We start from the raw sequence: 25,710 nt of genomic DNA on the forward strand, positions 1-25,710 counted from the left end.
AAGGTAAACAGTGTAGCCCTTCAAAGCATGAGTGCTTCCAGAATAAGAAAAATGGGGGGGTCGAGAGCCCTTTGGAAGGTATGGAGTGGAAGCACTGAGAGAGGAGAGAGCCCTCAAGAAAGCAGATATAATTGCTTGCCATGTCTTTGAACAGAGAACTTTCTAAAGAATGTTTAATCTCATGCACCTGGTAGTACACATTGCTTTAAATGAATATGCTTCTTTCTTCAGTGCTGTTCTTACTTTGAATGTTTGTAGTACAGTTTGTTTCTTTCTATAGATTCATAAGAAAGCATCTAGTCCAACCTCCTTAGTTTTGCAGCTCAGAGCAACAGACCCCAGAAGAGTGAAATAACTTGGGGGAGGCCACATAATTAGTTGGTAGCAGATCTGGTTCTGGGACTAGGGCTTCCTGGGCCAGGGATGTGCAAGATTATACGAAATGAAGACTCAAAAGGGGATGAGTAGGGACAACAGGGATGCCATTTCTAAGAGTCAAGAGGCAGTGTTAAGTGTAAGGAAAGGATGGAGGGTGAGAGTGGAGTACTTTTCTGCTCTACCTGCTGCTTCCGGGGTTAGACTTCCTGCCTGGCGTTTTAATGAAAGAAGCAGCCTTGGGGACTTCCCTGGTGGTCCAGTGGTTAAGACTTCATCTTCCAATGCAGGGGGTGTGGTTCGACCCCTGATCAGGGAGCTAAGATCCTACATGCCTCATGGCCAAAAAGCCAAACAAACAAAGCAATTAAAAAAAACAAAACAGAAGCAATATTGTAACAAATTCAATAAAGACTTTTAAAATGGTCCACATCCAAAAAAAACTTTTTAATTTTTTTTTTTTTAAAGAAGCAGCATTACCTAACTGAAAACGTTATCTGTAAGTTGCTTATATAAAGTCAGGTCACTTAATCTGTCTTTAAGTCCTGTCTCATCCGGAGAGTTCAGCAGAGCCTAGAGAGATCTGGCTTGGCTGCTGTGTTGCCTTTGGGCAATGGATACATTTAGGTCCTCTGTCCACAGGATGTTGTGATAAAAAAAGATGGTGAATTCTGGGTTTTGGTTCTCTTCACCCTACAATGAAATGGTCAGGTTAAAAGATTTCAGAACTTGAATCTATGCTTCCGATGTGGACCTTTTGATAAAATCCTTATCTCCATCCCTTTTTCTTCAATGGAAAACAGAGATAGATGTGAATCATAAAAGGTAGTGCTAACATTACTGCTGCTACTGCTGCTAAGTCACTTCAGTCATGTCCGACTCTGTGCGACCCCAGAGACGGCAGCCCACCAGGCCCCCCATCCCTGGGATTCTCCAGGCAAGAACACTAGAGTGGGTTGCCATTTCCTTCTCCAATGCATGAAAGTGAGAAAATAAAGTGAAGTCGCTCAGTCGTGTCCGACTCCTAGCGACCCCATGGACTGCAGCCTACCAGGCCCCTCAGTCCATGGGATTTTCCAGGCAAGAGTACTGGAGTGGGTTGCCATTGCCTTCTCCGAAGTGCTAACATTAGCTGTATAGAAATTTCTCTGCAAAGAGGTTAGCTACCACTGGTTGGTGAAACTCTCAAATTCACTAGATTGGTTTTAAATGTTTAAATTTAGTCCTAACTGGAGGTTTGCATTAACTCAGGTAGTTAATTGATAAGTAGATAGGTATATAAGGAGCTTAATAAGAAACCCAATAAATTATGTTCTAATGTAGCTTAAATTTTTCTGTCAGTGTGTTTTCATTGTATTCAAGGGAAGATTTTAAATTATGACCGAATACATTTTGTATGATATATTATATTTCACTGGAGAAAAATTCTTCTCAAATGGATCCCTTAAGTGTATAAATATAATACCGCTTTCATAAGCATTCCCCAATTTATCTGTAAAGTAGATAGTCATTAAACCATTGGCTTGGAGAAAAGGCCTCTAATGTAGAATAATTGGTATATTAAATTCCTTTTAAACAGATCAAAATAACAATGGCAACCAAAATAACTCATAAATATTTCAAGTGCAAGTTTTCAATAGTGTCCTTTTAGTAGAAGTTAATATTTTGAAGTACTCCTTGAAGAAATTCATTCTTTTTTTTTATTTTTTAAAAGCAGTCTCTGATTTAAAACATTTGGTTCCAATGTGGTGATCTGCCAAGTAATTAACATGTGTACAGGGCTCGCTTTGTAGAGAAGTTGATTTCAGGGTTTCACACACATGCCTTCTCTCCCAATACAGACAGTCCCCCTTCCATTTTGAAACTCCTTTTGAAAGCACAGGACAGTGGTTAGAATGGACAGACCCGAACTTGGATCTCAGCCCTACCACACACTAATGTCTATCATGGACCTGTTTCCATGACTCCCATCTCTGAGCCTCAGTGTGTTTATGTGTAAAATGGGGATTTTTACCTACCTTAGGATGTCATGGTGAGGATTGTGCATATAAGATGCTGAATGCAGTCCCTGGTTTGTAGGAGGCCCAATCCTTGTAGATGTTAGCCGTTACATTTTTCTGTAAACAGTTTCTGCAGCCCCACCTGGGTCCTGTGTGTGCATGTGATGGAGACTGCCTCTTGCTTCCAGGAAACAGCACCAGGTACGACCTAACCCCTGTCACAGCCGTCAGCGTCCACTTGCTCAGCAGTGATGGAACGCCGGTGCTGGTGGATGGCCCCATTTATGTCACCGTGCCCCTGGCCACACAGAGCAGTCTGAGGCACAATGCCTATGTTACGGCGTGGCGGTTTGACCAGAAACTGGGTAAGCAAACTCCCGTGCCAACGATCGGCTAGTGGACTTCATTACTGTTCGATTTCCATTTTAAGAAGCCTGTGCTAGTCTCTTTTCCTTGAAGTTATTGAATGCTGCTGCTCACAGCACTTTGCATGGTTTCTGGTGGGTAAGGCTTACACCTTTTTTTTTTTTTTTCCCACACTTAAGCTAATTTGCTTAAGAATCTTTAAAGGTTATTAGACTTGAATTGCCTCTCCTAATCTTTTATTCTTTTATTCTTTAGAAGATCCCATAATCTTTCTTGGTCTTATGGTTTTCTTTTTTCTGTGTTCTGAAAAAGGAAGACAACATTGCCAATATTATACAAAAAAGAAACTAAAAATCACCTAGAGAAACCTACTAACCGTATTTTAGATTACAAGCAGACTTCGCTTTATTGCACTTTGTAGATACTGCATTTTTTACAAATTGAACATTTGTGGCAACTGTGTATTGTCAGATGATGGTAAGCATTTTTTACAATAAAGTATTTCTTAATTTAAATAGATACATTAGCTTTTTTAGGCATAATGCTGTTTCATACTTAATTGACTAAAGTATAGTGTAACAGAACCTTTAACGCACTGGGAAACCAAAAATTCTTGTGACTCTCCTTATGTTTAATATAGTGCAATAGGCCTGGATCTGAACCCACAGTATGTTGGAGATGAGCCTGCATTTCCTTCCAGCCATTGCACTATGCATGTGTATATTGGTTATCTCTTGCGGCATAACAGCCGACCCTAAAACTCAGCAGCTTTACACCACAGTGAACATCACCATTTCAGGGAGTCAGGATCCCAGAGTCAGGAACCCAGGCACAATCGAGCTGGGTGGTTCTGAGTCAGATCTTGAGCAAGGATGCAGTCAGGCTGTCAGCCGGCTCCTCTCAGGATCCAGCAGGGGCTACCAGTGTGCTTTCAGGCATCAGATCCTCACTGGCTGGTGGCCAGAGGCTTCAATGCCTTACCACGTGGGCATCCCCACAGGGCCACTCACACCATGACAGCGTGGTTCCACTGAGCTGTGGAGCAAGTGACCCAAGAGAAATTGACAAACAAAAAGTACAAGATTTCAGGAGGCTCGGTGGTAAAGAATCCACCTGCCAGTGTAGGAGACATTGGTTCGATCCTGGGTAGGGAAGATCTCCTGGAGAAAGGCATGGCCACCCACTCCAGTATTCTTGCCTGGGAAATCCCATGGACAGAGGAGCCTGAAGGGCTATAGTCCATGGGGTCACAAAAGAGTTGGACACAACTAAACAATAACAACAGCAAACAAAGGGGCAAAGGAGCAAAATGAAAGTCACCATTAGGCGACTTAGGTCTTTTGTCATCAAAGGTCAAAGTGGCCTCTTCCTCCTTCTTTCCATATGCAGGTGGTCACAGAGCCCAGTGCTGTTCCAATGCAGGGAACACCACACAGGTGGATGGACAGCAGGAGTAGACATCATGGGCCCTCTTAGAGGCTGCCTTCCAAAAATACATATTTAACATGAAGGGGATTATATGCTATGTACTGTTCTATGCTAAGTTGCTTCAGTTGTGTCCGACTCTGTGTGACCCCACAGAGGGCAGCCCACCAGGCTCCCCTGTCCCTGGGATTCTCCAGGCAAGAACACTAGAGTGGGTTGCCATTTCCTTCTCCAATGCATGAAAGAGAAAAGTGAAAGTGAAGTCACTCAGTCGTGTCCGACTCTTAGCGACCCCATGGACTGCAGCCTACCAGGCTCCTCCGTCCATGGGATTTTCCAGGCAAGAGTACTGGAGTGGGAACTTGCCTTTAAAAAGCATTTGTTATCATGAACATCTTTCCCTGGTATTATTATTCCATAGCAACGGTTATTCTGCAATGTCAATATTAATATTGCATAGTATACCCTTGTATATTTATGTCATAATTCAGTTGCTCAATCTCCTACAATTAGAAAAAAAAAGTTACTATTCTTACCAGTCCTGGGATAAATGTCTTCGTAGCTAAATCTTTGTATATGGCCATGATTATTTCCCTAGGATAAAATTTTAAAAGAAGATTTGCTGACTTCAAAAAGTACAAAACTCTAACGATTTTAATATGTATTTACGACTTTTCCTCCAGAAAGTTTTACAGTTGACTTTTGTAGTAAGATTACAGGAAGGAGTACATGCTTGTGTTTAGGATTTTGACAACACAATGGACCTTATACCCCCACTGGTTTCTCAATCCCATGAAAGTAAAACTTGAAAAGACAAGTTTTCAGATAATGTAATTCAGAGTTTTAAATTGTTAGACCATGCATACAAATTCTTGGGAGATTTTTGGTATCAAATGTATTTTCAAAGACACCTAATCGTCTAGTCAAGGCTATGGTTTTTCCAGTGGTCGTGTATAGATGTGAGAGTTGGACTGTGAAGAAAGCTGAGCACCGAAGAATTGATGCTTTTGAACTGTGGTGTTGGAGAAGACTCTTGAGAGTCCCTTGGACTGCAAGGAGATCCAACCAGTCCATTCTAGAGGAGATCAGCCCTGGGTGTTCTTTGGAAGGAATGATGCTAAAGCTGAAACTCCAATACCTTGGCCACCTCATGTGAAGAGTTGACTCATTGGAAAAGACTCTGATGCTGGGAGGGATTGGGGGCAGGAGGAAAAGGGGACAACAGAGGATGAGATGGCTGGATGGCATCACCTACCCGATGCACATGAGTGAACTCCGGGAGTTGGTGATGGACAGGGAGGCCTGGCGTGTTGTGATTCATGGGGTCGCAAAGAGTCAGACACTACTGAGCGACTGAACTGAACTGAACTGAATTCTTTGAGTAGTCAAATTCTAGTTCTATGAATTTATATTTGGAATTAAATGCTTGTTGGGCTTTCTGGAGTTTGCAGGGGATGTGGTTTGTTTTACGTTGGTTTTGTTTCATTTTCCAAACAATTACTAACAGACTGCATAGTTATTTGTGTTGAATTCCATGGCTTTACCAGATGCACCAAACTTGTTAGAAGGATCATCCTCACACATGGACATGTGGCACTGGGTCATGTGGGCACTTTGTCATTGGTGTGCATTCTGCATGGCTTGGTGACTCTTTGAGTCACATGTTCCTGGTCAGGATGTAAGGAGTCCTGGGCTCCCATGAGAAAGCAACTTGAGGGAACCCCTGAGGAAGACAGGAGTTCTGTAGGGAGGAAAGGATGTGGATGATGAAGCAGGGACAGAAAGTAGAAGGAGAGGGGAAAGCTTGCGTTTTGCCTCCTGAAGCCCTGGATCTGCCATTTGGGAAACTCTGAGGCCCGGCCCAGGCCAACCACCTGTCCTGTTTCCTCACTTGTACAGCATGCATTTTGCCTGAGGCTCTTCGTCCCTTGTATATTCTCCTTCTCACATTGTCCACCCGGGTTGGTCCCCAACACGTCAAGGCAGTGCTCCAAAGTAGAGTGTGTGGTTAAGAGCAAGGACTCTGAGACACAACGGATTAGAATTTCGATTCTGCTAGCTATTGGCTGTGTGATCCTGGCCAAGTTACATAACCTCTCTGGGCCATAGAATAGTACCTAATGTTATGGAGAGTGTCTTTATTTGTCAGAGTACTCCAGAGAAACAGAACCAATAGGATGTGGGTGTGTGGGTGGGTGTGTTATGTGTGTGCCTGTGTGTGTGTCTGTGTCTGTGTGTGTCTCTGTGAGGGAGAGAGATTTCTTTTATGAAACTGGCTGATACACTTGAAGAGGCTGGCAAGTTCAAAATCTGAAGGATGGGCTGGCAGACTGGAGACCCAGAGAAACACTAAGGCTGCAATTTGAGTCCAAAAGGCCATATGCTGGCAGAATTTCCCCTTGCCTGGGGGAGGTCCACGTTTTTCTTAAGGCCTTCAACTAGTTAGATGAGGCCCACCTACAGGAAGCATAATCTACTCAATCAGTGGATTTAAATCTACTGAATTAAATGTTAATTTCATCTTAAAAATACCTTCACAGCAACCTCCAGGCATGTTTGATCAAATATCTGAGTGCTGTGACCTAATTAATTTGACGTATCAAGTTAACCTCCCCAGGGAATAATGAGTTAATATTTGTAAGAAGCTTAGTTCAGTGCCTGGTACATAGTACACCTTAAGAGTTTATTCAGTAAACAAAGATAAGGGTTTCTTTAGCACTCTGCAGAAGGGTTTCTCGAACCATGACATCCAGACCACTTCTTTCCAGATTCTTGTTAGCTCAGTTTTTATTTATTTACATATTTGGCAGTATTGGGTCTTAGTTACAGCATGAAGGATTCTTGTTGTGTCGTGTGGGATTTTTCACTGTGGCACACAGACTCTGGTTGCAGCGCACGGGCTCAGTAGCTAGGGGCATGGGCTCAGTAGTTGCTCCACAGCATGTGGGATCCTAGTTCCCTGACCAGAGATTGAACCCGCATCCTCTGCATTGCAAGGCAGGTTCTCAACCACTGGACCACCGGGGAAGTCCTAGTTAGCCCAGATTTCTTGAAGGATTGTTGTCCACATGCTGCTGCCACTTCTCACTCACTTCAATCCTGCTTCTGTCTCCCAGTCTCCTGAAACCACAGTCGTGATACTCAGAAGCAGCTGCCTGATTGTGGAATCAAGTGACCTCTTCATCCCGTTTATGTCTCTGAAGCATTAGAGGGTTTCTTTTCTCTAGACAGGAAGGCCCACCTCCCTTGGCTCTCTGACTCAGTGTCCCCCAGGGCCCTCCTCTCCTGCCATATGGGCTCTGCCCTGGGCCCAGCTCCTAATTCACTTTATATGCAGTCACTGGGGCTGTATCCTCTGACTTCTCATACTCGCACAGCCACCCATCCACCTAAGTCTGCTCTCTGATCTGTGTTCCTGACTGTCTATTAGACATCTGCCTTTAGGTATCCTTCAGGAAACTCAGATTCATGTGCCTGTAACAGACAGGCATGCTTCTGCCTTTATGCCTGTTCATTTCTGTGTTTCCTCTCTTTGTTAAGGGTACCACACACCAGTAGTTACCCCACATTTATTCTTTTTTTAAAATATTTATTTATTTGGCTGTTCCAGGTCTTAGTTGCAGCAGGCAGAATCTTCTTTGCAGCATGTGGGATCTAGCTCCCTGACCAGGGATCAAACCAGGCCCCCCTGCATCGACAGCCCAGAGGGACGTTCACCCCCGCTCATTTATTCTTTTGCTTCACCTCCCTGCACCACTGGCAGCCATGTCTGGTCCTTTGCAAGATCGTGCTGATGTCAGATCAGCGTTTCTTCAACCTACCTTCTCATCTCCTTCATTAACCTCTGTCTGGGTACAGACTCTGCCTTCTTTCTGACCAGTTCCTGTAGCTGTCTACCTGTCTGCCACTCTCCTTCCCTCTACCAGGGCTTCTGGGTTGCCACTGGGCTGTCTGTCAGAACCACAGACCCTTTGCCCTGTTAGAGCATCTCAGAACTACTCATCATGAGGCTGTCCACACTCAGCACGGCACACAGATGTCTTCAGAGCTGTCCCCACCCAGCTCTCCAGCTCACTTTCGGCCACTGTCTCCTGCACACCCTCCACTGCTCCCACACCCAATTGTGTGCTCTTCCCTGGATGTACCTGGTCCCCCTCATCACTTGTCACACTGCATGATTGCACGAGCAGAGTCTCTCCTCTCAAATTACCTTCTCCATCCTCCGACCAATAATTTGGTCCCTCCTAAGCATGTTGTCCATTTAGCGGTGGCACTAGAAGTCTGTAAGAACATGGCCTTACAGTGTCTCAGTCATTATCCGTGTCCTCATTGAGTCTTCCTTATCTCTGAATCCTCATGATCCAGAACAGTCCCTGGCACTTGCAAGGCACCCAGCTAAAATGTTTGCTGAATGATTGAATCAGATGAGCAGCATTTAGATATTTTAAGATTTAGAGCAGTTTAAGATATTATAACATTGGTAAAAGATGATTCTATACATAGAATTTACCTTTACATATCTATATATCTATATCTGTATATGTTTAGACCTGTATCTATATGTTTAAAGAATGATGCTTTGAGTGGTTGTCTGGAGAGAGAACAGTTGTATTGCATTTTCTCCACCCTAGAGCTTCTATCCCTGCTGCTGTGCTTCTTCTACTCCTTCCTGCCTCTTCATTTTTGAATGGATATATTTGAATATAGATAAATAAGGTGGGGGTATAAAAGGCTGTATTCCTAATACAGTGATGCTTTCGCTAGGGAGTCATACACAGATTCATCATAACAATATGGCACAGGTCTGTAGAAGCAGCATCCTTGCTCTCATTAGTTTATTTTGTATACAGATCACAAAGATCAAAAGCTTATTTAAATTTTTTTTGTTTGATGTCTGTGGTAGACTGGAAAATTGCCCCCTCCCCCAAAAAGCTCCACATCCTAACCCCTGGACTCTGTGAATATGACTTGATATGGTACAAGGACTTTGCCAATGTGATTCAGTTGAGAATCTTGAGATGGGGAAATTCTGCTGGATTATCCTCATGGATCCACTGTAATCACAACAGTCCTTATAAGCAAGATGCAGGAGGAATCAGAGATGGTGACATAATGATGGAAGCAGAAATTGGAGGGATGCGCTTTGAAAAGGAGAATGGGACCTCAAGCCAAGGAACAGAAGCAGCCATGAGAAGCTGGAAACAAGAAACTGAAACGGATTCTTCCGTCAGTCTCCAGAAAGAACCAGCCCTACTGATCCTCTGACTTAAGCCCAGTGAAACCGATTTCAGGCTTCTGATCTCTAGATATAAGAGAATACCCACTTGTGTCGTTTTAAGCCCCTGAGTTTGTGGTTGTTTATTACAGGAGCAAAAGGAAACTAATACACTGTAGAAATCAGTAAAAACAAAGAAATGTGCATTGTCATGAAGCCTCTAAAAAGTAAGTTATCCAATTCTCTACTTCCTCTCTGGAAATATTCTCGATGGCGTTGAGCCTTCTGTCATTGAGAATCTTCATTGTATGGTTGATCTAGTTCCACTTAAATGGTCTTTTTCACTTAGCCCATACAGTGAAAATTGTAACTGTCGAATTCCAGGCTCCAACAGATTGTTTGAAAAGGCAACATTTGGAAAGTCATTCAAAAGTGATCAAATGAATCAGAACAAGTTTTCTGAAAACTTTGTCTTTAAAGTTTTGGATGGACATTTCAAAGAAATCATATGTTCTTTAACTTACTAAGCTCAACAGAAGCCTACATATTTCATAAGGGTGTTTCTACTATTATATATAATCCATAATGTCATTATTTAAGTAGAAATTAAATTATTGCAGTTAAATGAAAAGTTCCAAGAATATTATAAGATCAGGGGAAAAAAATAGGAACACGTATTAAGCATGTAGCACTATTTACTAATTATCTACTATTTATGATTGATTCAAATGCAATTAGCATTTCAAACCAGTTTAACACTTTAACTGATATACTTTTCAGGTAAATCAAAGTACTTGAATTTCAAAGTGTTTAACAGCCAGAACTAGTAACTTGTGAATCCATTAAGAATTTCTCATTTAAATAAGGGTCAACAAACTATGGCCTGAAAGCTTAGAATGGTTTTTACACTTTTAAATGTTTGAAGAAAGAATCAGAAGGGAGCATCTAATGACACATGAAAATTATATGAAATCTAAGCATCCCTGAATGAAATTCTATTGAGTGCTATGGACTGAATGTTTGTGTTCTCCCCAAATTCATATGTTAGAATCCTAATGCCCAAAGTGATGATGGTATTAGCCTTTGGAGGTCATGAGGGCGCAGCCCCCATGAATGGGATTAGTCACCTTATGAAAGGGGCCCCAGAGGGCTCCCTTGGCCTTTCCACATGTGAGGACATGGCATGTGAGGACACAATGAAAAGGCACCTCTGTGAACCAATGAAACCAGCTCTCACCAGAGCTGAATCAGCCAGCACCTTGATCTTGGACTTGGCTTCCTCTAGAATGAAGAAGTGCATTACTGTTGTTTATAAGCCATCCAGTTAATTTTGTTACAGCAGCCCAAGTGGAGTAAGACATTAGAACACAACCATGCCATCTTTGTTCATGTTAGGTCTGTGAGAGCTTTTCCTGCACCAACAGAGCTGTTTCCACAAAGTGAAAAATATTTGCTATCTGGACTGTTACAGAAAAAGTTTGTGACACCTGATCTAAGATGCATTCCATAGGGGAGCTCTGACCACTTATTATTAAAATGCAAGTGTATTCTCCATCTGCAGGGCCAAACAGGGTGCCTGATTCAGTCAGTGTGTACTTCCTGTTATCCAGGCAGCCTTCCAGCACTTTACCCTGAATGACAGCCGATGCTTAGTGATAACACCTTGGTTATAGGGCAATATACATTTTAATGCTAATTCAATTACTTCCATTCCTGACTGCTGGATAACTGAAAGTTTACTCATGAGAGAAACGGTAGAGGTACCTACTTTCTTTTTTTTTTAGATTCCACATATAAGTGATATAATATGATAATTTGTCTTTGTCTCACTTACTTGACCTTAGTATGATAATCTCTAGATCCTTCCATGTTGGTGCAAATGGCATTATTTCATTCTTTTTTATGGCCGAATAATATTCTGTTGTATATTTGAACCACATCTTTATCCATTCATCTCTTGTTGGGCATCTAGGTTGCTTCCAAGTCTTGGCTATTGTGAATCGTGCTGCAGTGAACATTGGGGTCCATATTTTTTTCGAATTTTGGTTTTCTCTGGATGTATGTCCAGGAGTAAGAATGCTGGATCATGGGGTAGCTCTATTTTTAGTTTTTTAAGGAACCTCCATACTGTTCTCTATAGTGGCTGCACCAACTTACATTTCCACCAAGAGTGTGGGAGGGTTCCCTTTTCTCCACATGCTCTCTGGCATATATTAGAGATACTCCCTTCCCAATACCATTAGAGTGGATTCGATTTGGTGCTACTGTTTTTCACAGTTTTCTTTTTCTTGAATGACAGTTGGGTTTTTTTGGTTTTTTATTTTGTTTTGGAACAGGCAAAGAATTTCCCATTAAAAAAATTATCATCTCCGTATTTTAACCCACATGTTCAAACAAGGGTGACCTAATAGATAAATGGTCTCCTAGAACAGAAGTAAAGCTGGGTTTTGCTTAAAATGTTACAACAGTATGAATTGGTTGATAGTGGTGTGGACTCTCAGGAAAAAAGATTTTTTTTAAAAGCCTGACTTGCACACATTAGAGTCAAAACTTTTGCCGCATTTCCTGGCAGTGCCGATCTTGCTGCAGCTGCCCTGTTAAAATGCCATTTGATTTACGGTACAAGGTGGGGCCTCTATTCAGTGATGTACGTCTTTTCCTTTGACGAATTAGCAGATTTCTTTAACCCGTGATCTTCTGATGATGCTGTCTCTTTTGCAAAGCAGTATAGTGCCAGGACCTGGGGCCTGAGTATGCAAGTGTGTCTGAGGGGATGGGATACAGTGACCTCATCAGGAATGTGCAGGGGCCAGTTTGACCTTTGAAAGAAGCTGCTTTTCTTCCCCAGTAGGACAAATGCAGTTTTGTCGGTCATGGTGAATGCATCTTAGCCAAGACTTTCGGGACAGTAAAAGATGGTGTGCTGGCTTGTTTTTATAGCATTTCCTCTCTTTAGCTCGTAACTGGGACAGCAGATGGCTGCCCCATGTCCCAGGTGGTCAGACTGCAATCTGATTCGATGCCCTGGGGAACGGTCACTTATGAATAAGCAAACCAGGTCAGTGGTTTGAATTGAAAGTGACCGACTGACCTTGCGTGGCCGAGAAATCATGATTTAAGATCCTCTCTATGATAAGTTGCTTCTGTTTCATAATAACTTGGGTTACTTGGTTTGAATACTTTCATTCTAATGAGGTGACAAAAATCAAAGCAGATTCCAAGTGAAGCTACATTGCAGAATCCAGTTTTAACTGCCTTCCCAGAACGCAGCCTGCAGAGCGGTGTGCGTTGCTATAGAAATGCTGGTTACTGAACCAGCTTCTTATCATGTATGGCGCATACGTATCAGGCATTCAGCGATACTCGCTCATAATTGGCCGGTAGTGGGTTCGTCTCTGCATAGATGGTGAGCTTTACTGTTGATGCTGTCGCTCATCGAACTAGCCCTTTTAGGTAAGTCATGGCCAGCCTATCCCTGACAATGGAGCTTGATTTAAAGTACAGATCTAGGATTTTGTTACATTTCATTGTTTCTCAAGGGGAGAAAAGGATGGGAGTTCTTAAAACACTATATTCTATTTGTCACTTAAAGAAAATGAAAATATTACTGGTGTGTCTTTTTCTGTATATACCGTGAGCCATGCCTCTTACATAGCAGGTGACAAATTGCCAGACAGGTGTAGTGACTGAATGACAAGAATGAGCCATAGGGCATTGTGTGGGCAAAGTTAGAACAAAAGAAAGGAATTCATGTTTCTAAAAGTTAAGTATGTATTTACATCTGTGATGTTAACTTTAGAACCATGCATATCATCTTTATAATTTTTTTTTCCAAAATGACCAGACTCAATAGTTAAGGGAATTAAACAAAGAAAGAAGCAAACTTACCTGCTGAAGTACAATGTCAGTATATCCTTGAGAAGGATCACCTGAAATGGGTCTTCTCACAATGAAGGTGATCTCTTAGAAACAAAGAAATAATTCTCAGGAAAAGAGTCTCTGTATTCTCAGATATAATGTGCACATGTGTAAAACTGAGTTACTTTGCTGTGCAGCAGAGATTGGCACAACATTGTAGATCCACTGTACTTCAGTTTTTAAAAAATTGTCCATACCAGTGAATCAGGCTTCCCTTAGATATATAGTGGAGGGGGGAAGATAATTTACCTGCAGAGAAAGCTAACTGAAGTGAAATAACAGAAAAGAACCGTTAAAAGTGTAGGACTTAATCTGGATAAATTATGCCAGTCCAGCAAAAACTTGGGCCAGAGACCTCAGCTGCCAGGTGGCCAGCAAAATGTGACCTGCTTTTGAGACACAGATTGGTGTCTTTTGGCTGCTGCAGATCATCAGCATCACAGTTGGGGTGTTCTACTCCTGTTGCCCGAGTGGAACGGAGTCTGGCCGTGGAACACATGCACTGCCCACAGGGAGACCGAATGCTGAGTGATCTCAGAACATGGACATTTGTTTCCTGATGTTGCCTAGCAACTCAAAAAACACTCTTGTACTATCAGTCCATTCCTAAAAATTGTTAAGCCTTTTGTGTTTGTAGCCAGCCCCCCCAACAACAACAAAAAAATGAGACAGTTTAGAAAACAATACCATCACTTTAGCTAAATTATAGCCATATATAGCTCAGGTCCACTCTGTTTCAAAATCCTATCCTTAGAGACTTAATTTTCCTAAAGGGTCCATTTATATAGGAGAACTTTTCATGCTGGTGTTGAATGGAAACAATTTTTGGCAAGTTTTACAAATGATGGCTGCCCACTTTGTGGCCTCAGAGTGTATATAGATCAGTATGTTCCTCCTGAAAGAAAATGTCTTAAGTTGTAGTCAACTCTTAATTACCACTTATAAAATAATTACTTTGTGGATTATCTATGGCAGGTGTGTATTCTCCCTACTACCTGAGATCCTCAGAACCTTCTTGCTTTGCTGTCCTTTGGCCTGGATTTGAAGCACTGCATCTATTATTAATATACTCGTTCTGAGATTGGCCTGGGTGAAAAATAATTAGGAAGGCAAAGCTGCCATCATTTATTTTAAAACCAAGTATTTTTTTAAAAATAGTTTCAGTTTTCAGTGATCTCCACTGAAATGAGAAATTAAGAGGTAAAATTCATTTTCATAGGTCAGGATGTTGCACTGGTTGTACAGCATTTGGCAAGAGTGTATCGAATACAGGCAGGCTGTAGCCCAGCAATTGAGACAGCTTGGATGTAAACACTGGCTCCTGTGGATCTTGAGCAAGTCCATTAATCTCTCAGGGCCTCAGTTTTCTCATCTGTAAAATGGGAATAATAGTTATCATTTCCCATCTCATAAAATTGTTGAGAATGGAGAACCCTTACAGTGGTGCGTAGTACTGGGTAAAGTGTTCTGTAAGTATTAATAATTATTATAATCATCATTGTTCTAATTCAGCCCATATTTAGTTTGTGTGTTTTGTGTAAAGCATGATATAAGGGAGACAGACAAGATGTACAAGTACAGTGAAGCCTTAGTATCTTTAAATTGAATACCCAGGACTTCCCTGGTGGTCCAGTGGTTAAGAATCCACCTGCCAGTGCAGGAGACATGGGTTCGATCCCTGCATTACAACTTGCCATTTCATATAAGCAGTTTGAAATATACCTAAATTGGAGGGGAAGAAATATAGGACCATTTGGGGAAAGTTGTTTGGTTTTTCTTTCATTGTCTACTCATTCTCAGCTGAGCTCATTCATTAGTAAAACAGGTAGGACCATAAATCAACATTTTTCATCACTGTTTTCATAGCAACCCTACATTCTTTCTTAATCAGAAAGAAGCTGAAATCCAGCACGGGGAAGTACCTGGTACACATGTATGTTATCCTAGGAATGGAGAAGGGGAGATTCAAAACACAATTTCCTTCAGGCTTTAAATCCTCTTCCTGTTCTAGAATATCAGATTTTGGTGCATTCCTCCTTCTATGCCAAGACTTAATGTGGCTTAACAGAATAATGGACTGGATCTGGGGATGCAGAGCAACTATCCATTCCCAGATATTTTGTTTGGCCCATACAGTTGATTTGGGGGCATTTATTTGTTTGTTTTGTTTTAGTTTGCTGCCAACATTTAAATATTGAAAGATTTCCTAGGGAATTCTGTTCTTGGCTTCTCTTTTTTAAAAAAATGAACAATTCACTCATTACAGCAAATAGATAGTGAACATCTTTGTGCCAGACTTTACTCAATTCTAGGCTTTTGGTGAGAAAAAATGCAGCCATGAAATTAAAAGATGCTTACTCCTTGGAAGAAAAGTTATGACCAACCTAGACAGCATATTAAAAAGCAGAGGCATTACTTTGCCAGCAAAGGTCTGTCTAGTCAAGGCTATGGTTTTTCCAGTAGTTATGTATAGATGTGAGAGTTGGACTGTAAAGAAAGCTGAGCACTGAAGAATTGATGCTTTTGAGCTGTGGTATTGGAGAAGACTCTTGAGAGTCCCTTGACTGAAAGTAGATCCAACCAGTCAATCCTAAAGGAAATCAGTCCTGAATATTCATTAGAAGGACTGATGCTGAACTGAAACTCCAATACTTTGGCCACCTGATGCAAAGCTCATTGGAAAAGACCCTGATGCTGGGAAAGATTGAAAACTGGAGGAGAAGGGGACAACAGAGAATGGGATGGTTGGATGGCATCACCAGCTCAATGGACATGAGTTTGAGTAAACTCCAGGAGTTAGTGATGGACAGGGAGGCCTGGCATGTTGCAGTCCACGGGGTCACAAAGAGTCAGAGACGATTGAGTGACTGAACTGAACTGAATGACAAAACAAGTCAAGGAAGGCACCTGTAATTATGAAGTTTTTGTTCTGAATGGAGGAGACAATGAACCAGTTTACTTTGTTGGCATTAAGTAAGTGCTGTAGGACAATTTAATTTAAGCAGGGTGATGTCAGGGAGAATGATTGGCTGGACAGAGGCTTTGGAGGAGTGCTATTTGAGCTGAGATGCCAGGACACATAGGAACCTAACATGGGACTGTCTTGGGGGGCAAGAACATTCTGGGCAGAAAAAAATGGTCAACACAGAGGTCACCAGATTGGAACCAATTTGGCCACACCTACAGCAACCAGTTCACTCAGAGGCACTAAGCCTTCATGCACTGCAGCCTATGGAGTGAACTCAGATGTGTGTCAACTTCCAATCGGCCGTCTGACAAGTGACTAGATTATTCATGAAATATATTAGAAATATTTCTGAAGTTGCTTCACGTACTGGCCACCCAGCTGATGCACCCCGGCAACATTGTAGGAAATGGTTCTAGGGTTTTCTGAAAGATTCACCACACCCACAAAAGTACAAATAATGTGGAGCTTTGCTACTCAGAGAGTGATCCTTGGACAGGGGGTATATTCAAACTCCAAAATCTCACGATTTGCTCCAAGACCCACTGAATCAGACTCTGCATTTGAACAAAATCTCCACTATACCAACCTCTTGAACAAAGCGCTGGTTGGGAGCATCTTACCACATCTGTCCAGATGCTTGTCGCCTCACTCTCTTCTGCCACCCTTCGTTTTGAATGAGTCTTCTAATGCTGAAGATAAGTGGCCATGCCTCCTAAATCCTGGACTGTGTACCTCACCTAGCCCCATCTGACATGTAATTGCAAGATGAATGTTAGATTTAGTGGGTAATGAACAAAATTTCTCCCCATATGGGCTTAATTAGCCTCCACTCTGATACTACTTTCTGGGAATTTATATATACCTATTGTAAATTGAAAATTCTCTCATTAAATTTTATTAATGCTATTATGCATGCTAATACTTCTGGCTACCTATTTAAGGCATACACTTTGTCTAGCCCTCCCTGCCAGAAGCTTTACAGTTTCCCATTACTGCCGTCTCCTAAAATTTGTTTCAGTAAGCCTTGTGATCACTCAGCTAAAGTTTAAAGGAGAAAAAAAAAAATCAGTTGCTTGGATCAAATTTATTTTTAAGAATCTATTCCTCAAAATATGCCCTAAAAATACCCAGGGAACATGTTATAGCTGAATACAGATGCCCTTCTTGTTTTAATTTCTAATTATTCATTATACCTGTGATTTTATGCTTTGAACAGAAGGTCGTTGGTTATAGTGAGTTACCGTTAATTTTATTCTTCTTTAAACCGGTCCAAAATGTACTTGCCTGAAGCTACAGGAATCCAACCATCTGTATATGACTTTCACTCTTCAGTTCCATTGCTCTCAACTAGCATGGTTAGATAATTTACCACCAGGTAAACAAATACTTTGCAGTGTAATTGACAAGGAATGTATCCTCCTCACAGAGTTCATGGAAAAATAATTCTAAGAAAGGGAACATACTATTCAAAGGCATAGACTTTAATTTGGAAAAAAAGAAGGCTGCTCCACAGTGTCATAAAAATAGGCAGTGTCGCTATTTCTGCCGTACCGATGAATGTGACTTAAGGGCTGGTGGACTTTTCTGGTTTTTCTGGATGATCTCATCCCACTAAGGTTTTGTTAAAGGATGTGATAAAACAGACTCAGACTTTGACACTTCTAATTGTACAGCTGGTAGGAAAATGCAGTAGAGGTTATGGCTTAAGATAATGCAGATGGAAATCCTGGGAAGTAAGTTTGTTCTGGTTTCTAGAGAGATGCAACATACTTGGAAGCGGGGGGTGGGGGAGTGGGGGCGAGAAGCGGGCTATGATTATCAGTAGTAATAGTAATAAGCACTCACTCTGGACCTGAGCAGTATATCTCTCTTAGGAAGTCTGCCCTCAAACATGTGAATGCCCACGATATCCATTATTCACCGGAAGTCACCACAGCCTAAGTGAGGAGATGGTCATCGGCCAAAGCCAACAGCTGAAGGGCAGGACAGAAGAGGTTCCTACCATCCAAGTTCATGCATGTGTCATGCATGTATGTGTTCTCACCTCTTGCCATGAATGTTTCCAGATAGTTCATGGTGAACAGTTAAGTTGTAGGAATAGAAGCATTCTATTTCACAGTGAACATTCACCTTTAAATTGATAAAACTTTTTTGAGATGTATTTTCTGCATGGCTGTGACATTTCTTCGCATCCCAGCTTATAGGCCTAGTCAAAATCACTGCAGCCTCTTTCACAAAAAAAAAAAAAAAAAAGCATCAATTAGAATATGTTAGGGGAATTCCCCGGCAGTCCAGTAGTTAAGAGTGTACCTTCCAGTGCAGGGGGTGTGTGTCCAATCCCTGGTCTTGAAGTTAAGATCTCACATGCTTCACGGCCAAAAAACCAAAACATAAAACAATATTATAACAAATTCAATACAGACTTAAAAAAAAAAAAAGAATACATTAGCTGTGCATGTTGGTAGAATCCTCAACTACAAGTGCTTAAGTGATGAAGCGTTTATTGTTTATGTGACAAAGGAATTGTGAAGCAGCCACCAGAGACTACCTGTCCCTAGCCGGACCCTCCTCAAGCGGCAGAGCTGGAATTCACACTAGGTGTTATCTTAGGAAAGGCAAATTGTCCATGCTGTCAGTTGGTCCTTGATCGTGCTGGACTTTCATCTGCCCAGTGTCCCAAGGTGTGACATGGTCACAAGTCCCATTGTAAGAGTCTTTCTCTGTATATTGGCTGAGGTGCAGGCTGCCAGCTGCAATGTGTCATCTATTACAAGGGCAGGTTGTTCACTTACAGTTTCCTTTTCAAAACCAATAGTGCTCCTCCTAACAGTCTTTTCTGCTTGTTACCAAATGCTGAGATGAGCTTGTGCAGCAGATAAAATAGAGGCGTCCAGGCAGAATAAGTGGGCCAGTCAGGAAAAGCAAGGAAAATCAGAACCCTGTCAGTCATATTCTAATGAGACATTATGTTTGGAGCTCTTTTTTCACATTTTAGAGTTCTTTTCCCTTTGAATCGCTATTTGTTTAAAATTTGAACTCTTCTTTATATTTTGCAAATAAAGGCTGGTTTCATTCCTGCTTGGTAACCAAGCAAGAAAGTGGCACCCCTGGTGATTGCTAAGAGATCCCATCAGACCTTATAAGCTAAATGCAAGGGGTATCTTTCTGAGCCTGTCAATTACTGTGTGTAATCAGCATTGTGGTTCAGTGCAGCTTCCAAGTAAAGACCTCATGGTGCTTATACCCACAAACCTTGCCAGCTGTATAGGTAACTAAAGTCTTTCTCCTTGAAAGGATCTCTGAATCTTTCCCTTGTATGAGGTTTCACTCTAGAGAATTCAGACGAAAACTGATCTGCGAGTGTGTGTTGAAGAAACCAAGTAGTAAACTTGGATTCACAGTATCTCAGTTCCACGTCTGGGTTCATCCGTCACGTGGCTACCTGTGGACTTTATTCTAGATGCAGTCTTCATGTAGCAGGTTATCTGGTTCCCTGGTGGGGATATGGGAGTTGGTGGCGGTGAGAGAGAAGAGCTGGTAAAAGCCCATAGGAAGGGCAGGGGAAGGAAGGGGAGGGAGGAAGTGGGAGAAGGAAGAAAAACACAGCCAGGGTTGAAACTGTTTAGTATTAGAGCAAACAACTTTGTTCCTCCGTAGGGACCTAAGGGCATCAATATTTAAGGACCAGCATCAGTTGATCATAACAATAACCCTGAATTACCATGAAAAAATCAAAATTATATTCTACTTTATGAGGCAGGAGTAAATGACACTTTTTAGAATTATAGAAAACTGCCTTTTCAAACTTTGGCAAATCTGACCCAAGTTCTATGAAAGAATAACTCCCAAACCATGTTTGGGAGATGTCCCGGGGGTTGTAGAGTGGGGGAGTTCTCGCCATCTGTTTGCAGAGAAGCTTGTCTTTTATCTGTTTATCTGTTTTATATACTAATTTCTTAATTGTCTTAATACAAAGATTCAATTAAAGAGAAAGAGTTCAAATGCTTTAAAAACAATTTGGAAGCTGATGATCTAGAAATTTTAGTACCGTGGGATTTCATTCCTCCGGTGATGCCAGAGAACGGCTCTCCCACCTTCACACACATGCAGCCTCCGTAGTTGGCACAGCACAGCGCTCCGTCAGCACAGAGACACAAGTAGCCACCAGCTCGCCTGCTCCTGACACCCACTGCACAGTCAGCCACCCTCCCTGGGCAATGGCCACATGCATGAAGGTGGCATGCATGGATCGTCCCCTGATCTGTCTGAGCAGCGCTGAGGTGCCCACAGGAACGGAAAGTCCTCACTCTTTGTACCCTGGCTGCAGGTCCAGCAGTCACATAACCCACTCAACAAAAGAGACTCTGCAGAGGTTGGTCTGTCCTGCCTCCATTCCAGGCACCGGCTTCCCATTCACGAGTACAAAAATCTCTTATGTGTGCAGTTCCTCAGGTGGGAAAACACCCTCATCCCACACCCTCAGGATTTCAGTGATGAGAAGCATATGTTTCTGGTACACAATTCATTAATTCTTGTGTTCCCTGCAGCCAGTTTCCTTCCGCAAAACACAGAAAGCTTGGAAATAGTTTTTGCCAATAACAGCATGATTGTTGAATCCTAAAATGGAGTCACCCTCTATTCACTGAACACGTGTACATTTTACGGAAAACTTAGTCCGAAATAAATGCTTCTTTCCCAGCTGGCTTTGTTCCCTCTGGTCAGAAAGAGAAGAATCCCAAGCTTAACTGCACTCCTGTAAGGAGATCTCTCCTGCCAACCACACCCAGCTTTTCACAGAAGGTCATCTGATATTATTTGGCAGGGGAGGAGGTTGCACGTCTGGCTTTCACACTCAAATACCACCGTGTTCCCACGCTGGGAATATTTCTGGGTGCTGAGAAGACAGAAGAAATAGGTTGATGGGACCTGGAAGGCCCCTACATGCAAGAGGGACTTAGGATAAACAGGATGTGACTTGAATCTTGAAGGATGGGTAAGCTTTTGGAAGAGAGGGAAACCATATGAGGTTGAAACAGTGGAGGGCAAAATCCTGGACTCGGGTAAAAGTGTCTGTTGGGAGGACCAACCTGGGAAGAACTAAGCGGGTGGAGAAGTGAGGGAGGGGCAGGCGGTCGGAACAGCTCTGACCTCACCTTTGTGCCTCCAAGGATGGGTCCTGGTGGCTTTTCATCGCTAACGGCACCGGGACCCCTGCGCCAGCCCTCCCCGGGCTCCCTCCCTCTTGTCCCTGGCATCACGCATCAAGCTTGCCCGGTACACTCTGCACCCCTCTGTGCTTCTGTTCCCTCCTCTTTCTCTCTGCTCGCCCCCACCCTCCACCCCCACGTGAAGTCCTGCCTGTTCGCCAGAGCCCACCTCATCCCCAGGGGGCATCCCTTCCTCACTGTGCTCCCAAAGCAGCTGGTGTTCTGCCTTCCTAGCTTTTCTGGCTCCCACCAGCATCATAGGCTCCAGTGCCTGTATGGTATGTGTGTGTGTGTGGGTGTGTGGGTGTGTCCACTCACTAGCCTTGTTCCTAGTGTAACTGGGAGACATTTTAAAAGTCCATTTCTGGGAAAAAAAAAAAAAAAGGGTCCATTCCCAAGACTTCTTGGTGGTCCAGTGGTTAAGACTCCACTCTCCTAATGCAGGGTCCCGAGGTTCGATCCCTGGTCAGGGAACTGGATCCCTTATGCCACAACTAAGACCTGGCTCAGCCAAATAAATGTGAAAAATAAAGTCCATTTCCAGTTGATGCGGCTGTGTTGCGCTGTAGAAAGCCAGGGCAACATAGCCATACAGGTAGGTGGCTTTCCCCTGAGTGATCAACAGGAATTAGGACTCTGAGCCCCCATCTCTTTTCCTCTGGGTCCCTTTAGCCTAACCTCGTATCCGCTCCACTTGACGAGCAGTGACTCAAGAATCTAATCTGAGGGAAACTGCAAACCAAAGAATGCAGGCCGCTTCCTGGCTGATAGGAGATCCTGGCGGGGCTGCTCCTGTGGGAGAGCGTGTGGGAGTGGGGTGGGGTGTGTAAGTCATGAGCTAAACAGCGCGGGTTCCCCAGGGGAAAACCGGAAGCAGTGGCAAACAATCCCTTCTCTGCCTTCAGGCAGACTTTCTGACTCAACACAGAACCGCTTTAGCTGCATGTGTCACGTGCCCTGGTTTCCATTTCCTCAGCAGCTCCTGGAGTGAGTGTGTGAAGCTCAGAGTGGCTGGACCATCTCTGGCTTGATGCTCTTCAGCCAATGTATCCTCATACTTCATAGAGCTTCCAGCTTATTTTCTCGTCTAACTTGAAATCCTCCGGAGCCATGGTTCAGCCAGTTGCATGGGGAGGTCGGACAATACAAAGCACCCACTGATGCCTGGCCTCCCCCATCTTCCTTCTTTGTTCAACTCCTGTCTTTGAGGAAGAGGAGGAAGAAGGGTGAGGAGGGAAGAGGAGAAGGGGGGAAGAGGATGAGGAGGGGAAGAGGAGGAGGAGGGGAAAAGGAGGAGGAGAAAGGGAAGAGGAGGAGGAGGAAAGCTGGGGGGAGGAAGGAGGAGTAACATGGGGAGAGGGAGGGAGGGGAAGGGATGGGAGGCATGCTGGGGCACCTTTCCACCCAATACATTTGAATGTTGCTATGGCAACTGATAGGCCCTAGAAGCCCTGCCAAGTATTGTTTTTTTTTCCCCTCGGAGGGGAAGGAAATCCACTCTCGCCACCTTGTGTGTGCATGCTAAGTTGCTTCAGTTGTATCAGAGTCTTCACAACCCTATGGCCTGTAGCCCACCAGGCTCTTCTGTCCATGGGATTCTCCAGGCAAGAACACTGGAGTGGGTTGCCATGCTCTCCTCCAGGGGATCTTCCCAACCCAGGGATGGAACTCGAGTCTCTTATGTCTCCTGCATTGGAGACACTAGCACCATCTGGGAATCCCAGTGGTGTGTATATACCTAGGAAAGGCAGGGATTTGGAGACTGGAAGGTGGAATATTTGGTGCATAGCTGATAAATTTAGGCCTGGAGGGAACAGGAATCCACACATGGCCATTTCAGGGGGTGGGTGATCAATCATAGGAGGAGCTCTGTGTAAGTGACCCATATGTCTGGGCTGGTGGGTCCAGTGGGTGTGCGTGGGCTGGTGGGGGCCCTAGCCAGCACTCTCCCTGGGAACCTTACAAAGTGAAAATGTTGCAAATGCTGGCAAGTTCAGTCGGGAATGCAGCAGGGCAGAGTAGAGGAAATAGCACCAACCTTGAGGACAGACAGACCTACTCTGCCCCTGCTTTGCTCTCTACCCCTGGGACAGCTCAGAAGAATTCCATGTCTCACCAGTCTCCAGTGTCTAAAAGGGGAAAACGAGTCCTCTTCTGTAGAGTCGTTGTGAAACTACTGATAACATGTATAAAGCATGTCGATGTGACGAGCCAGCACACAGTAGGTGCTCACTAGTGTGAAATACTCTTTAAAGTATTAACTGAAAGGCAGCACGGACCTGGACTCACTCGGTGTCTCTCAACATCAGAGCCAACTGGAAGCTTCATAAACTACTCACCTAAGCCAGGCTTCTGGGTTAGAATTGGCAAAGATGGGACCAAAGAGTCTCTCTCTATATATATTTTTAAACTTCCTGAAGCAACTCTGATCGCACCAGTCTGCAATTCCAAATAGAAAATCCGTTTACTTGCTTGAGGATAAGGAATATAAACAGGACTGGAGTTTCCCCTCCCACCTACCCTTTCTATGCTGCCTTTATTCTGCTTCTAAATTCCAAAGGCTTCTGGAGGAGATGGGCCATGGTGACAGACAAGTAAACTCCAAAGGCTTCTGCTAAAATTATCTGTGTTTGGAAGCAGGGACGTGTGATACAGTGGCTGAGAGTAATGTAATCAGGAAGGCCAGGAAAAACGCTTTCCTGAAAGCTAGACGCAGTTGCTCCACAAGAGTTGGACCGTTTGGCTCTCTGATGGGTTCTAAATGGGAAACTTAAGGCGATTTGTACCATGTGCTTAAGCCTTAACTAGGAGTTCCACGTACATCTGGCTGAAGTCTTTTTCCACATCCCACAGGAACGTGGCTGAAGAGCGGTCTTGGCCTCGTGCACCAGGAAGGCAGTCAGCTGACGTGGACATACATCGCCCCTCAGCTGGGGTACTGGGTGGCTGCCATGTCTCCTCCCAACCCAGGTAACAGAGTCCCCAACACCTGAAGGCAACCAGTTTTTTTTGACGGTTCAGGCTACCTGTGCTTTTGAAAGTGACTTCAGCAGAGAGATCGCATCTTTTTAAAACATGGTTGAACGTGTGAAAAATCAAATGATGAGAAGAAGGTATTTGGTGGGGGTGGGGGAGTTCTGGTTGGCACTGCCCCATCCAGGGTAAGAATAATGCAAAGAAAATAGTCCTGTCTCGAATCTGTTCTGCTCACACAGCTGCCATAGGGAATTCTTAATCTAAAGCCCACAGAAGTGGTTCAGACCTCCTCCCTAATTCCTGAAACAGCTGTGGCCTGGTAGAAGAGAGGACGTAGGAAAAGGCGCTCATTAGAGGGAGCAGCAGCAAGTCACTGTGGAAGGCTTCCTGGGGCAAAAATCTCAACTGGGCATTTCTGAAAGGTTTAAAAGCAAACCTGTTGTTTTATGTCTAAAAGAATATTCCTCCACTCAGGATAGATGAATTAATTCATATTTTCCCCTAAAATTTAATTTCACCAATATTTTCACCGAAAGTGTAAATTTATTTTTAAACCTAACCACCCTGATTTATCCCTATGAGTATTCTAGAATTGTTTTTTTTTTTTCAAAATAGTTACCTTAGGAGAAGTCTTTCCAGTGCTGGCTTCCATTACTCACAATGCCTTGCCTTTAGACTCTGTCTCCTTTGGACTGCTGTCCTTAGTGAAACTCTTCATGGGTGGCCAGTCTTCATGCTCAGAGTTTCCAAGGGTTCCTTTGTTGATTTTTCTTAGACATATCTAAAATGCACCGATCGCCAAGATTGGTGAATAAAGTAAGTAGTTGCGCTAGGTCAAAATGCTGGGGATTTCCCTGGTGGTGCAGTGGTGAAGACTTCACCTTCCAATGCAGGAGTGCACATTTGACCCCTGGTCAGGGAGCTAAGAGCCCCCATTCCTCAGGGCCAAAAAGCCAAAACATAGATTGTAATATTGTAAAAAATTCAATATCAACATTAAAAATGGTCGGCCTCAAAAAATAAAATAAAAATAAATTTTAAATCTTTATTTAAAAAGATGTGCTATGATTAAAAGCTGACCCTTGTCAATTAACCAGGAAGGCAGTTCCAAAATGGAAGTACAAAATATTTTATCAATGGAATTATCACTGGAATGAACACTTAGGACTCCCAAAGTAACTGATTTGAGAGAGGCCAACCCGAGATGGGTGTTGAAAAATCTGTTGCCTTTACTTTATAGTCCCACCCTGAGAAAACGTA

At 43.2% G+C, this 25,710-nt stretch overlaps 1 protein-coding gene across 2 annotated transcripts in view; it reads left to right on the plus strand.

Annotated features, from left to right (window-relative positions):
- FAM171A1 (family with sequence similarity 171 member A1) overlaps positions 1-25,710 on the plus strand; it is a 131,879-nt gene that overhangs the window by 100,278 nt on the left and 5,891 nt on the right. The window contains exons 5-6 of one of the 2 annotated variants that reach the window (XM_027559861.1): positions 2,564-2,740; positions 24,328-24,444. In XM_027559861.1, coding sequence (XP_027415662.1) covers positions 2,564-2,740; positions 24,328-24,444 — 294 coding nt within the window. The remainder of the gene's footprint in view (positions 1-2,563; positions 2,741-24,327; positions 24,445-25,710) is intronic. The other variant, XM_027559862.1, reaches the window with a different exon arrangement.

This window comes from Bos indicus x Bos taurus, chromosome 13 (assembly GCF_003369695.1).
Source record: "Bos indicus x Bos taurus breed Angus x Brahman F1 hybrid chromosome 13, Bos_hybrid_MaternalHap_v2.0, whole genome shotgun sequence".
NCBI classification, from domain to species: domain Eukaryota; kingdom Metazoa; phylum Chordata; class Mammalia; order Artiodactyla; family Bovidae; genus Bos; species Bos indicus x Bos taurus.